The following is a 13810-nucleotide window of genomic DNA, read 5'->3' as shown; positions in this document are numbered from 1 at the left end:
ACTCAGAACTGTTTACCTGGTGGTAGTCCAGTAGACTCAGAACTGTTTACCTGGTGTTAGTCCAGTAGACATCTAGAGAATGGAATTTGCAAAAGTTAACAAATAATTACAAAATGATATCTGTCTCAGTATTCATGAAATTCTATATCATCTAAAGCTACAATGTATAACAATAATATAATTTCTTTCCAGCCACATTGATTAAATGAGAATTGAAATTTGCCAACTTTATGTTTTAAATTTATTTTATATTATGATTAGACCTTCATTACAGTGTTTTTTTCTTGTGTATATGTATGACATAGAAAACATTTATGTTAAGAGTAAAGAAACAACATGACATTTTTGGCACAAGTTTATATTAAACTCCAACGATTACATAGGCTAAGCTAACACTGTATTTACCAGCACTGCTGTTTGTAACAGTGTTACCAAAATTAATTGGCTGAAACAACTAATAAAAAGTATCTTTCATTATGCCAAAAAATGTCAGTTTTTTCACTTTTAATATAAGAATAATATTTTCTAAAATAGTTTATTGTTAAACATAAAGCTTCACAATGGACTATCTCGTTTGTTTAACATAATAAGTCTGAAGGCTTACTGTTGTCACTAGAGGCAAAACAGTTTATTATTTGCAGTCTTATTTCACTGTTGTTGTTTGGCACGTATCTACCATTTCAGTTTACATTCCTAAGATTACATATCTGCCTTCATAATATTTCATTATGTTCTGTTATTTTATTAAAAACTTTTTTTTTCCAATACGATAACTTATTTTTGCTCAAAAAACAGCCTTCCTCGATTTATACTACCCTCTATATGGGCAAAATTTTTTGCCTGCCACTAGCCTTTTTACTCCCACTAATCTCCACATGGTATAACTGCATTGTAGCATGCAAATAAGGATGTGATAATCCTCCACCAATAGGAATGCGACACACTATCTTAGTGCAGCTGACTTCCTCTATGAAGTAGAACCCAATCTTCTCTTTTTGATTTGGTATGATAGTCATCAGTTGTCTTGCTTGCCCATTTTTTATTTTTTTTCATTTGGTGTACAAAGTTTTTGAACTTGGAAAAATTTGAGACTTCAAAATTCTTTCACTAATTTTTTTGGTTTTGAAAAATTTTCTACATTTTTTTGCTTGGATTTGAAAAACAACTTGGAATTTGTTTTATTGTGTATTCAAGTAAATTTCATTTGGAATAATTTCTGTAAATGACTTATTGCAAGTTCACAGATTCTTGTCACTACTACTACAACTTCAGATACTATTATTGACCAACAACCTAACATGATGGCTTTAGGTCTGATGTTGCAAAATTGGCTAAGGATATTTCAGCCCTTGTGTGACACAAGATGTCTTTATTCATGCGGTCTGAGGGTTCTCCTGACTATCAAGCATTACTTCCCTTCTCAGAGGAGCCAGAACAGGATGATGAGGATTTAGACAGCTTTTTCCCTTCCCACTTTCCTTTGTTGTGCTGTCTTGTTCTGAGACCATGAATGCACCACAACCTTCTTTTCCATGTTTAGAGCTAGTTTCACAGGTATTTTCTGTTTGTCTTTGTCTCCTGTGACTTACAACCCAACTGAGTTTCATGGAGCTTATGATTCAGAAGGTGCAATCCTTACCTTTTCTTCCTGTGTGAGAGGTTATTTTTCTTTTGTGGACTTGGGCTTCCTTGGAAGCTCTTGTTCACCTTGGTCATGCCTATATGAGGTCTCTTCTGTGAGTCCTTCAGGTTCAATGGAACCTCATCAGAGATTCACTAGATTACCCGGTATCCTTACCTCCTTCCCTCCAGACTTATTTTGCCTGTTAGCTGGACAGGGAGAACAATATGGCTGGTATCCCTCTTCCTTCTCCATGACTGGAAGTGCAGCTTCTTATGAATGCTTCTCTGTCAGGCTGGGGGACATACTGCAATGCCCAAGAGATTTGTCTTCAGTTGAGTCGAGTTTCCACAGCAATATTCTGGAACTTCTGGCTGTTCATTGGGCAATGAATCATTTCTTGTCAGCTTTGAGGGGCAACACAGTGATGATCCACTCTGACAACTTGGCTGTTATCTCTTACATCACTTGGCAAGAGGATACCCAGTTGTGTTCATTATGTCTACACATTGACATGCTGTTCTCAGCCCATAACTATTACATTCATTTACTGGCCTGTCACATCCTAGGTACTTTCAATCTTGTCACAGATCAATTATCTTGTCAGCTCAACCTTGGTTTCATCTACTTTTACCTCTCCAGCTGTCACCACTTTTACCTCTTCCCCTTTCCTTCTCCATCAACTTCATTTGGCAGTGCTTCATCCATCTATTCTCACCTTTTGTCTTCACACATGGCCTTAGTCCAGTCCCCTGTATGAGGTTCCGGACTTTCTACCTGGGTAGCATCCCTTCTTTTCCACTCTGTCCACACCTCTTTCTTGTCCTTATACCGACATATATGTCCTATATTTTGCCATTGGTTCAATTTCATTCAGTTGGAGATTTATACCTTCCTCCTCTTTTGTCCCTCATTTTTCTGGATTTTTTACCTGGCTTTTCGATAATTGTCTTTCTGTTTCTACCATTGCCAGTTATAGAGCTGTGTTATCATCAACCTTTATTTTTTTCTCGATTCCACCATGATTTTTCCTCTATTGTTATTTTTATGTTGTTTCATTATTTTCATTTCCATCGTCATCCTCGAACTACTCCCTTGCCAGATTGGGATCTTAATATTGTCCTCCATGCCCTTTCTGTACCTCTGTTTGAACCTTTGGCTTCCTGTTCCACATATCACCTATCCTTGAAAACCTTTTTCTTCCTCCTCTTAGCTTGTGAACATCAAAGGTTAGATGTGTACATCCTCAATGTCTCTCACATCCTTTACCACCGAACCTAATCGTACCTTCCTACCAAAAACCTCTGCTGCACATGACAGTAACGTTGCCTTCTCTCCTATTTTCCTTCCTTCCATTTCACATATATATTCCCATTCTGTTCCTAATAATCTCCTGTGTCCAGTCAGGGCTCTAAGGTGTTAAGTGGCTTGCACATCTTCTTTCTGTGGTTCCCACTTGTTTATACACTGGTATTCTTTGATTTCCCATGACCTTTGTCCTCCTACTCTGACACTTGGGTTTAGTAACTCATATGTATAGCCTATTCCTCCTTGTCTCCTGACTCCCATTGCCTTTTCAATGTCTCCACTCATCAGATTTGTCATCTCACAATGTCTTTGGCTGCTCATCTTCATCACTGTTTGGAGGAGATTAACCAGGCCAGCATGTGGACCACACTTCATACTTTCTTGTCACATTGTTTGCATTGTTTTGCAGTTTCTTTCTCAGCCAGATATTGTCTATCTCCTGTCACCCATCAGTTCATCTTTGAGTAGGTAAGTGTCATTTTGTCTTCTTGATTTCATAATACAGGGGCTTCCTTGCATTTCTTTCTCAGATCCTGCTCTGTGGTGAGTGGTGCCTGTCCAGGTATACAAGTTTTAAAATCCAAACTGTGCAACCGTTCCATCACTAATGCTCACTGTTAAGATGAGGTGTTCCAAAAGACTGCTTGTAGGTTCATCCTTGCAGTGTTTTGTATTCTAAATATGTTCATCGTGGACCATATACTCATGGAATAACATGAGTAAAGCTGAAAGGGAATTCTGTCCTTCCCTTTACTGTAAAAATTGGTTTCGTGGTCACCCATTGCACTTTCTCCAGTGCTGAATTCCTCCATACCTCCAATGCATTTCCCCCTCTTATCCTAGTGGAGTATAGGAGTTCTTACCACTTACCAGCTCCTAGCTGCTGGGGTGGGGACCATGGAGGCTTCTTCCTGAGTGTGTTCAATTTCATTCAGTTGATAGTAGGGTGGTAGTGTGCTGCCAGTGTAGGTGGCATGACTGCTCTCATACTGTGGATCTGATTTACAGTTCCAGATGCCGTACACTGTGGACTGGATTTTTCTGTCACATTTCTATATGCAGTTCACCCCCTTTGACTGTGAACCCTCTTTCCTACTGCTGCCTGGATGTTGGTTCCCGGGTGACTGGTGTTGGTTGGAGCTGAACCAGTCAACATAAGTCCTCACATGTGAGTGGGCTGGGACCCTCTTCTTCCACAGACTGGACAATACATTTCCAATGCCACATGGGTTTGAAGTGAGTTAACCCTCCATATTACATTTCCACCTTCCTACAATCATCCGGATGCTGGATCCCGGGAAGTACTAGTGTTGGTCATGTTCATTATGTACACATGATGGCTTGGGTTTTCAGAACAGGAGTACTTCCCTTCTGGTTCCTGGATCTGAGATAAATAGTAGAGGACCCTCCTCCTACCATTGGCCAATTGATCCAATCCTGGTGCCACTAGTTTTGGACTGGAGTTGACCTCCCGCTTACTGTCCGACATGCTTTAGCCACTCATTTCTGGCCATTTTGCGACATATTCATTCATCTCGGGCAAGGAGTATACCTGGTTCAGATGTGTGTGTTTCCTCTCCATTGAGATGTCACACTCCTTGGGTCCTCTTGTTCTCTTTTGATGCTTTCTGGAGGTGACTCATCTAGTTTACTTCTTCACTGGTCCTTTCACCGGGTCAGTGTGGAATTTTAGCTGTTTTGTGAGCAGAAGTAAGTTATTGTATCAGAAGTTAATATTTTCCTAAACTGAAAATACATTTCTCATAGATACTTACCTCTTTTCACACTTCTCACCCATCCTTCCCACTTTAGTGGGAGTATAAAGGCTAGTGGCAGACAAAAATTTTGAAGTACAAATCAAGGAAATCTGTTTTGTAAGTATGTATTGGAAATATATTTTCATTTTAGGAAAATGCATGCATTAACATCATTTATTGACATTACTTTATAATTTAGTTCTTCTGAATTAACAATTTTGACATTTTTAGATGATATGGGTTTGATCAATTTTTTTACAGTGTTATTGCTTTCTGTAGTTTCAACAAGTATTCAATGATATTATTAAATTAAGATGACCCCATATATAACTTATCAGCTTTACATTTCACAGATTTCTCTATGTACATGTATATATATATTTCATTTAACATGGTAATCTTATAAAAAATTTGCAAACATTGTGTATGTACTATAATTTATTTGCTGTTGTAGAGAATATCTTTTATCATTACAAGTAGCAGTTTTTGTATAGTATATAAACATTGGCAGCTTGATATAGTATTTAGTGCAACTGAAATTTAAAAGCATCTTTTCTTTGTGAATAATGTGACATTTTTGTTACTAGTCAAAATTACAAATACAACCTATAGGTTAGGCATAGATACATATTATTAGATAAATACTTTATTTGAATATTAATTGTACATTACATTAAGTAAACATACTTTCAATTGTTGTATAATAATATTATACACACACATATATGTATGTATATATAATTAACTTTTTAAACTTTATCAGTTCTGTATCAGCTGCATTTTATTTTGTACTTTCATATTTCTTTGTATTCTAATTGTATGTAAAGGTAAAAATGAATCACAAAACAATAAATTCAAAAGCAACTGGTTTCTGTTGCACTTGTATTTTTTTAAAGAAAAATGTTTATCTTATAAATCATACTTTTTTTTCAGAATTGTGTGAACTTCAGCTAGTCAAATTAGACATTTCAGGCAACAAAATTAGTTTCTTACCTATACCTCTCTACTATATGACATCTCTGCAACATTTAGTGGTGGACAAGAACCCACTGATCTCACCACTGTCTATTGTAAGTATGTTTAATCAGTTATAGGGTGTACTGAGTTTGTTATTATAATATTCATAACTTATGTCTTCTTTCTCAGTTGAAATATTTTTAACCTGAAAACTTGAAGTTGGTCATATAGAAACTAGTGTCTATTTTGGTCATCATAATATTTGATACGTAATATAAAGCAATAAAATTGCCTTTCAATGACAACTTAGTATTGGAGCTCTCAAACAAAACAAATTTTATTCTTATGGGCCCAACTTTTGAAGAGAAATCATCATTTGAAAATGAGTTTTCCTCCCCCCCCCCTCCTGTTTTTGTCAAGATTTTTGTTTATCATAGTACATAACCTTTTATTTAATATTCAAGTGATTATTTGTAATTATAGTTTTATGTTTATTGTAGGAATTTCATGAAGATAGAATGTGTGTATATTCAGAAATGTTCAATAAATATGTTGTTATTTGTCACTTCTGTGATTGTATTGTTTCATCATTAGACTATGTTTTCCACTTCATGAATCTAGCACCAATTAGTTTTAGGCTCAAAGTATCTTCCTGTACTTCGTTAGGAATGTAACTAGCATATGCATGCAGTATTCAAAGAACAGCATGTACAGGGAAACCTCATTAATCTGAATGCATTTTTCATGAACTAATATATCTGGATTATAAAGTTGAATCTGTAATTTTGAATACAGTAAACACTATTAATAGCATGCATTATCAATCGATAAATGTAAGGGTTATCATGTAACTAGTATGTACAATAAACTTAACTTTGCTATTTTTTTATATCATCAGTAATTATAACAATTGCATAATCATTATCATCATTAATAACACTTTGTCCAAAACAATGACTTGCTTACAAGTAAGCTTACAGAATTGAACATATGTAGTATTGGTCAAATATACAACAAATTACTTTCCATAGAAGGCTGTTATCATAGTATGCTTTTGAATTGAAACATATTTCTGTTGAAACTTCTCAGTAGCATTATGAAAAATAATATATCATCTTCATAAAAATCACTAATTTGTTCAAATCATGTGATGATGTCTTTAAGGCTGGACTGTGCTTTATTCAGACTGATTAGTTGACTGGTGGATTATTTTCGATGTCACATTCCTTGTCACCACACTCTTAAAGAGACACAACAGAAATTATACGTTCATTTGACAACACTTGACTAGTTGGTTCTGCTGAGTCTATGTTGAGTCACTAATCAGCTGACATAGCTGATTAATACCCAAGAATAAGATAAGAATTTCAGAAGCAATTGCATTAACAATCTCTGACATCGCAATGTTATCACTCTGTTCAGGCTGCAGCAAAATCATCACATACTTAAAACAGTTTTTAATAATTTCCATAATAACACTGAACCATGTGAAATTTAACAATTTGTAAAGCCATGTGGACATTTACAGTTTGGGAGTCATTATTTTCAACATATTCAATGTACTTTTTAATTATCAGATTATGCCACAATGCACTGTGACTTGACATAACTGTAGCATAAGTCACTCTGATGACCTCTCAATATTTGTTATAGTTTATGTGTACGTTTTTAGTGTGAAGGTAGTTCTCAGAAAAACTGTTGTTAAACAGTACTAAATGTCATTGAAGGCCATTTTCAGAACATTTGCCATAAACTGATACCTGCTAGTTAGTGTATGTGTTATGTTGTCAGTAATTATCACTTTATTTATTGTTTACATTCAGAATGTGAATATATTGATTAAATTTTCCATTGTGAAGCTTTGTCAACATGAAAAATATCCATATTGTTAATAATCTGGATTGTTGATGTCCCGACTAATGAGGGTTTACTGTAGTACCATTCAAGATGTCCATTTCCATAATAACTTTAAACTGACACACATACTCTTTTTTTTGCTGTTAAAATGCAATCCATTATATTCAGAAATTTGAATGTAACTAGAAATACAGTTTCATTAACAAGTAGTAATTCAATCCACATGACAAAATTAAAAAGCATAAAAGTGTGATTAATATTTTTGAAGAGATAGTTTTATCATAATATGTGTTTAAGAATTATTTATACACCATAATGTCACTCTCAATCTTCTGTTTTATCTTATCATAAAACATAAACCAACAATGGCTGTCTGTAACATCCAAACCTCTTTTTAGTTGTCCGAAATAGCAACATTCTATAACTCGTGTGTATATACATGTGTATACAAGTTGGTGATTACCAACTCAATCTTCTGGCAGAAAAACAAATTCAAAATGACATGTAAACATCTACAGTCAGGTCATAGGCTCCTCTTGGATTATGTCATTATCAGAGCAAAAGACATACAAGATGTAAGACTCACAAGAAATATGACGAGAACTGATGAATGTTGGACTGATCACCATCTCGTGCCTGCTACGATTAACATATCCCTACCACAGAGAAACAGAAAATCCTTGAAACATGCCCAGAAAAGGATCAACTTTGCTACATTAAAGGACCATGCCAAAAACAGTATTTTCAAGAGTCACTCAATACCTTACTCTTGAAATCTACCAGAAGTAGCTCTGTCAATGACCTCTCGGAAAACATCAAAAATTCAGTTCATAACAAACGAAAACACTAAGATTGATTCAATGAAAACGACACCAAAATTGCCAATATACTCAATCAGAAACAATGAGATTATGTCTACTGGGAAAGCGACTTTAACAATGCGAAAAAAAGCACCACCCGTAGCAACAAATCAAGGCTGACATCCAACATAAAATTCGAGAACAAATGGTGGGAAGACAAATCCAGGTAACCCCAAACATTTGGCGACCAACATGACGTGCAGCTTTTTTCAAGCTGCGAAGACAAGTTATGGCCCTCAACACCATGGCCCAGTTCTGATTCACTCAGCTGATGGTGATACACTCCTCTGGGATGCCGATTCCATCAAAAGACACTGGAAGGACTACTTCGAGCAACTCCTGAACAGGGACAGCACAATTGAAGAGCATATCTATGATGACATTTCCCAGCAAACAGCAAAAGGAACACCTGAACAAATCTCTATCCCAAACTGAAATAGAATCCACCATGGAAAAATGAAGTCCAACAAGGCCTGTAGACCAGATGAAATCTTTGCTGAGATCTTTCAACATGGTGGAACACTCCTGATTCAGAGACCACATCAGCTCATCCTTCAAATGTGGGCTACAGAGGAAATACCATCTGACCTGTGCAATGCATATATCATGACTATCTTTTAAAAAAGGGACAAATCCCTGTGTGGAAATTATTGAGGCATTTCCCTTTTATCAATTGCAGGAAAGATCTTGGCCTGCATCCTGGCAAACAGAATATCTCTAATATCTGAGGAAACCATCCCTGAGAGCAAGACCAGGATTTGTTCATTAGTTTTATAGATCTGACCAAAACATTTGTTTCTGTCATCCATGAAGTATTATGGAAAATTCTTGACGAAGGTTCATCTGAATTTTGAGACTCCTTCATGATGGCATGACTGCTTCTGTACTCTGTCAAAACTCTTAAACTGAGGCCTTCAAAATCCATACAGATGTGAAGCAATGATGTGTAATTGCTCCAACTCTCTTCAAACTTTACTTGTCAGCAATCTTCTTTTTTTACAAAATGACTTTCCTGCTGACGTACAACTTCATTATCGTTATGAGGGCAGCCTCTTCAACCTGCAATGGCTGAAGGCCAGAACCAAAGTTACCCCTATTATCCTTAATGATCTTCAGTATGCCAATGGCTGTGTAATAATTGCCCATAATCCTTCTGACATGCAAACAACAATGGATCTCATTAACTCTGATTACAAGAAATTTGGACTCTCCTTGAACATGAAAAAACTGAAAATCATCTTTCAACTGAAACCTTTAAGACCAAACTTCAAACCTCCCAAAATATTTGTCGATGGAGAACCACTCGAATGCATGGATCACTTCCTGTATCTTGGCAGTCATCTATCTTCGAACACCACCATTGATAATGAAGTTGAAAGCAGAATAAGCTGTGCTGGAAATGCTTTTTAGAGACCAAGACAATGCGTATTCGACAACAAAGATCTGAGAAAGAAAACTAAGTTGATGGTTTATCATGCGGTGGTCATCACTGTTCTCCTCCAAGTTGATGGTTTACAATGCAGTGGTCATTACTGTTCTCCTATATGGCAGTGAAACATGGAAAGTATGGAGAAACACACATCAAAGCCTTTGAGGGATTCCATCAGAGATGCATCCATCGAATCCTTGGAATCAAATGGGAGGACAGAGGAATCAGCATCCTTGAAGAGACTGATTCCACAGGCATTACAGTCTGGCTGATAAAAGATCAACTTTGTAGGGCCAGTCACTGTTTCCGTATGCAGGAACATAGCCTTCCTCATCAAGTCCTCTTTTCAGAACTTCACCATGGTACTCATTCTCGAGGTGGACAAGTAAAAAGTTGGAATGATACTCTTAAATCCAACCTCAAAAAATGTCCATCAACCTCAACACATGGGAGAAGGATGCATCTGACCATTCTTGTTGGTGTCGTCTAATCATCATGCAACAGAAACATTTGAAACTGATCAGCAGGAAAATGAGAAACAGAAGAGGAAAGAGAAAGAAGCCAACCCTTCTTTGTGACAATGTCTTCTTCTGAGTACTATCTATCAGAGGTGTTCCAGACAATCTAAATCTCGAATTGGGCTGTTCAGTCACATGAGAACACATGCAGATGACATTTATATATATTTAATAAGTTGACAGTTACACATATAGATACTAGTCTCCTACTGAGCTCTTTGTTATTCAGACCATGTATAGAACATAGTGTTATTTCCAGACAATCTAAATCTCGAATTGGGCTGTTCAGTCACATGAGAACACATGCAGAAGACATTTATATATATATATATATTTAATAAGTTGACAGTTACACATATAGATACTAGTCTCCTACTGAGCTCTTTGTTATTCAGACCATGTATAGAACATAGTGTTATTGAACCATTAGCTTCATGTTCCTTTTACCATCTTCCTCTAAATACATATTTCCTTCTCAGTTTTACCTGTGTCCATTCAGTGTATATGCTACTGATGCTTTCTGCACCCTCTTTCACCCTACTTCTTCTACCCAGACCAGGCCTTTCTTCTAAAGAAGTCAGCTACTTGGAAAGGTAATCATTCTTTGTATCCTATCTCCATTCTTTCAATTTTTAACCACTATGCTCTTTCATACTTGGCTCATCTTCTATGTTTGGCTCAGGCTCATTTGGCACTTTGTCACCTTTTTAGGGCTCCCAACATCATTTGCTTCTACCTTGGGACCCCTTTTCATCTAGGAACCTCTTGTCATATACCCTTACAGGATGAGTCCACCAACTCCATTGGCTGGTGTAGTATTCCCTGGATATTGATGCTCACAGACCTTTTCACATCAGATTCGTCACCTGTCTCACTTTTTTCTGCCTTATTTTTGCCAACCCTTGAACGAGGTTTTTCAGGCTAGCATGTGGACTAATATGCACATATTCATCTCCCATTATCCTTATCATCTGGCTGTTTTGTCTCTTGTGTGATTTTGACTCCCTCTGATTGCTTTTCTTCAATCTTCACAACTCTTTGAGAAGGGTAAGTACAATTTATTTTTCTTCACCCTCTTCACTCTTATAGTATCCTACCAGGTGCCTAGTGTTGCCTCCCAGCATATGTTTATTTCCCAAAATCTGCATTCAGCCAGGAGTAACAGAAATTGTTCAACCCATCTGCCCTGGGTCTTCCAGTGCCCATTGTTGAAACAGAGTGTTCCAAAAGACATTAAAACTTCCCAATTGCCTGATTCAGACTGTACCTTCCATGGACTATCACAAAAAAAGTCAGCATCAGGCTTGCACTTGCTAACTTTTACAAATAGGGTTTTATGGTCACCCATTGCACTGTCTTTAGTAAAAGAATTTCCCGGCATACGCCCACACTTCTACTGTTCTCCCCAACTTGAATCCCTCCCCCCCATCTTCAAGTGTAGCATGAGAGACCCTTGGCACTTTCCAGTTCCTAACTGCTGGGTGGTGGATCTTTAAGAGTTCCTCACTGATTGTTTACAGCACAATACCATGGGAAGCAGGGTAGTGGTGGCACTGTGTGTGTGTGTGTGTAGGGTGGGTCACCCCTCAAACAGCTAGTGTGGCCTGCTCCTGAGCAGACAGGTTCATCACCTCTGTCTCTATCTGTCCAGCTGAGTTGAGGTTAGACATATACACCATATGGTTTCATTGTGCCCTAACCACAGTACATTTCTTGGCTCACCAATCACTTATATCCAAGTATTCTGTTGGTCATGCAAAAATCCTGCCCATCTCTATGACACTTGACGGTCCCTTTTGCTTTTTCCTCTCTCTCCTATTGGATGAAGAGTATACCCTGGTTGAGACAAGATGTGGTCTTCCATGGGTATGCCCCTATAGAGCCCCTGCCATTGGGTGTCACACTCCATGAGCTTTCCCCTTGGTTGCCTTGTATAAGGAGCTCATCTGGGTTTAATGTTTGTATCAGTCCTTCCACCATTTCAGTGTGGGATTTTCGTTATTCTGTGTGAAGAGGTGAGCTATCAACTCAGTAATTAACATTTTGTAACAGATACTCACTACCCATCCTCCCCACATCAGATGCACTTTCTACATGCATTCTTCAAAGAAGGAAGATATTTCGAACATACTGCTCAAGTAGGTTGTGTCACTCTCCTACTAGTGGAGGGCTGTCATTGCAAGATGATGTCATCATGCATTAGTGCAGTTCATGATAAACGTGTTTTTTAGGTGAAAGGTAGCTCAAGGCTAGTGGCATGCAAATCTCATAGGCAGATGCACAGTGGAATCAAGTTGTTATATCTGCAGAGGTGAGTATCTATTAGAAATACATTTGCAGGTGAACAAAATGATAACTTCACAAAAATTTAAAAAAACATTAATTTAATCAAGCAGAAAAAATATTTATGAAGTGTGTAAATGCACATATTTATCAAAATAAATTCAACTATTATTTTTTAAACTCTGTATATAGCTTCTTCAGCTTTGAAAACTAAGAAAATACTTTAAATGCTGTTTTATTTACTTAAATGGAAATTTTCCGGTAAAATATTATCTATTTAGTACTTTGTAGTAAAATTGTCTTGTTATTAATATCAGGTTCAGAAGACTTATGTTAAAGAAAGTTATACAAGTTTTCTATAGTGTTTGGATAATTTATGAAAAAAAATATATATACACATAAACTTTTATGATCCAGTTCTAGTATAGTTAATATTCTAATATTCTCTGTTTTCCCCATTTTAAATAGGTTGAATTTTAATTTTATATTGTACTAATAGTGGTTTCAACTTAGGGTTTGCATCCAAATTATACTTTCATAGAAAGGTTTTTATTTACCTTATTTTTTGTAGATTTGTGAAGTATATGGAGAGTGCTTAAAGTTAAAATCCCAATTTATAAAAATAATGTAATAAAATATTTTTAACATTTGAAAGGTTAATGAAGATTTTTATACGTGCTGTGATTAACCTTCTTATTTTCTACTTCCAAAGAAGGATCAGCTTTGCATGCTTTACTTCCAAAGTTGGATCAGCTTTGCATGCTTTACTTCCAAAGTTGGATCAGCTTTGCATGCTTTACTTTTATTTTGCATACATGTATGTTACAAACCTGTTGCCTTTCCAGTGGCTTAGCAGAAAGTCTGAGGGCTTATCATCCTAAAAATCAGGTTTTGATACCCATGGTAAGTGCTGCACAGATAACCCATTGTGTATCTTTGTGCTTATTAAGAAACAAACAAATGTTACAAACCATGTGTTTGGAATGAGTTATTTTTTGCATATTTCTCATGTGCATACTTCAAGAATCCTGCAGTTATTGAACCCCAGATATTAGGCAGTACATTTATTTTTGTTGTTGTTTTTCAAATAAGAGAGTTTCATTATAGATTTTGAAGAAATTATATCAAAAAATCTGAAGGCTTTTATTATGAATTACTTTTTATGAAAATTACAAGCAGAAATACCTGTCAACTGATGGTGAATGTTTAAACTTGATTAA

At 36.4% G+C, this 13810-nt stretch overlaps 1 protein-coding gene across 1 annotated transcript in view; it reads left to right on the top strand.

Annotated features, from left to right (window-relative positions):
- Positions 1-13810, top strand: part of LOC111089348 (leucine-rich repeat and calponin homology domain-containing protein 1-like) — a 37674-nt gene that overhangs the window by 10871 nt on the left and 12993 nt on the right. Inside the window, exon 4 of the mRNA XM_022401690.1 lies at positions 5620-5756. Within this exon, the coding sequence (XP_022257398.1) occupies positions 5620-5756 (137 nt within the window). The remainder of the gene's footprint in view (positions 1-5619; positions 5757-13810) is intronic.

The sequence above is a fragment of the Limulus polyphemus genome, unplaced genomic scaffold (assembly GCF_000517525.1).
Source record: "Limulus polyphemus unplaced genomic scaffold, Limulus_polyphemus-2.1.2 Scaffold5970, whole genome shotgun sequence".
Classification (NCBI taxonomy): Eukaryota; Metazoa; Arthropoda; class Merostomata; order Xiphosura; family Limulidae; genus Limulus; species Limulus polyphemus.
This window is presented reverse-complemented; position numbering and strand designations above follow the sequence as displayed.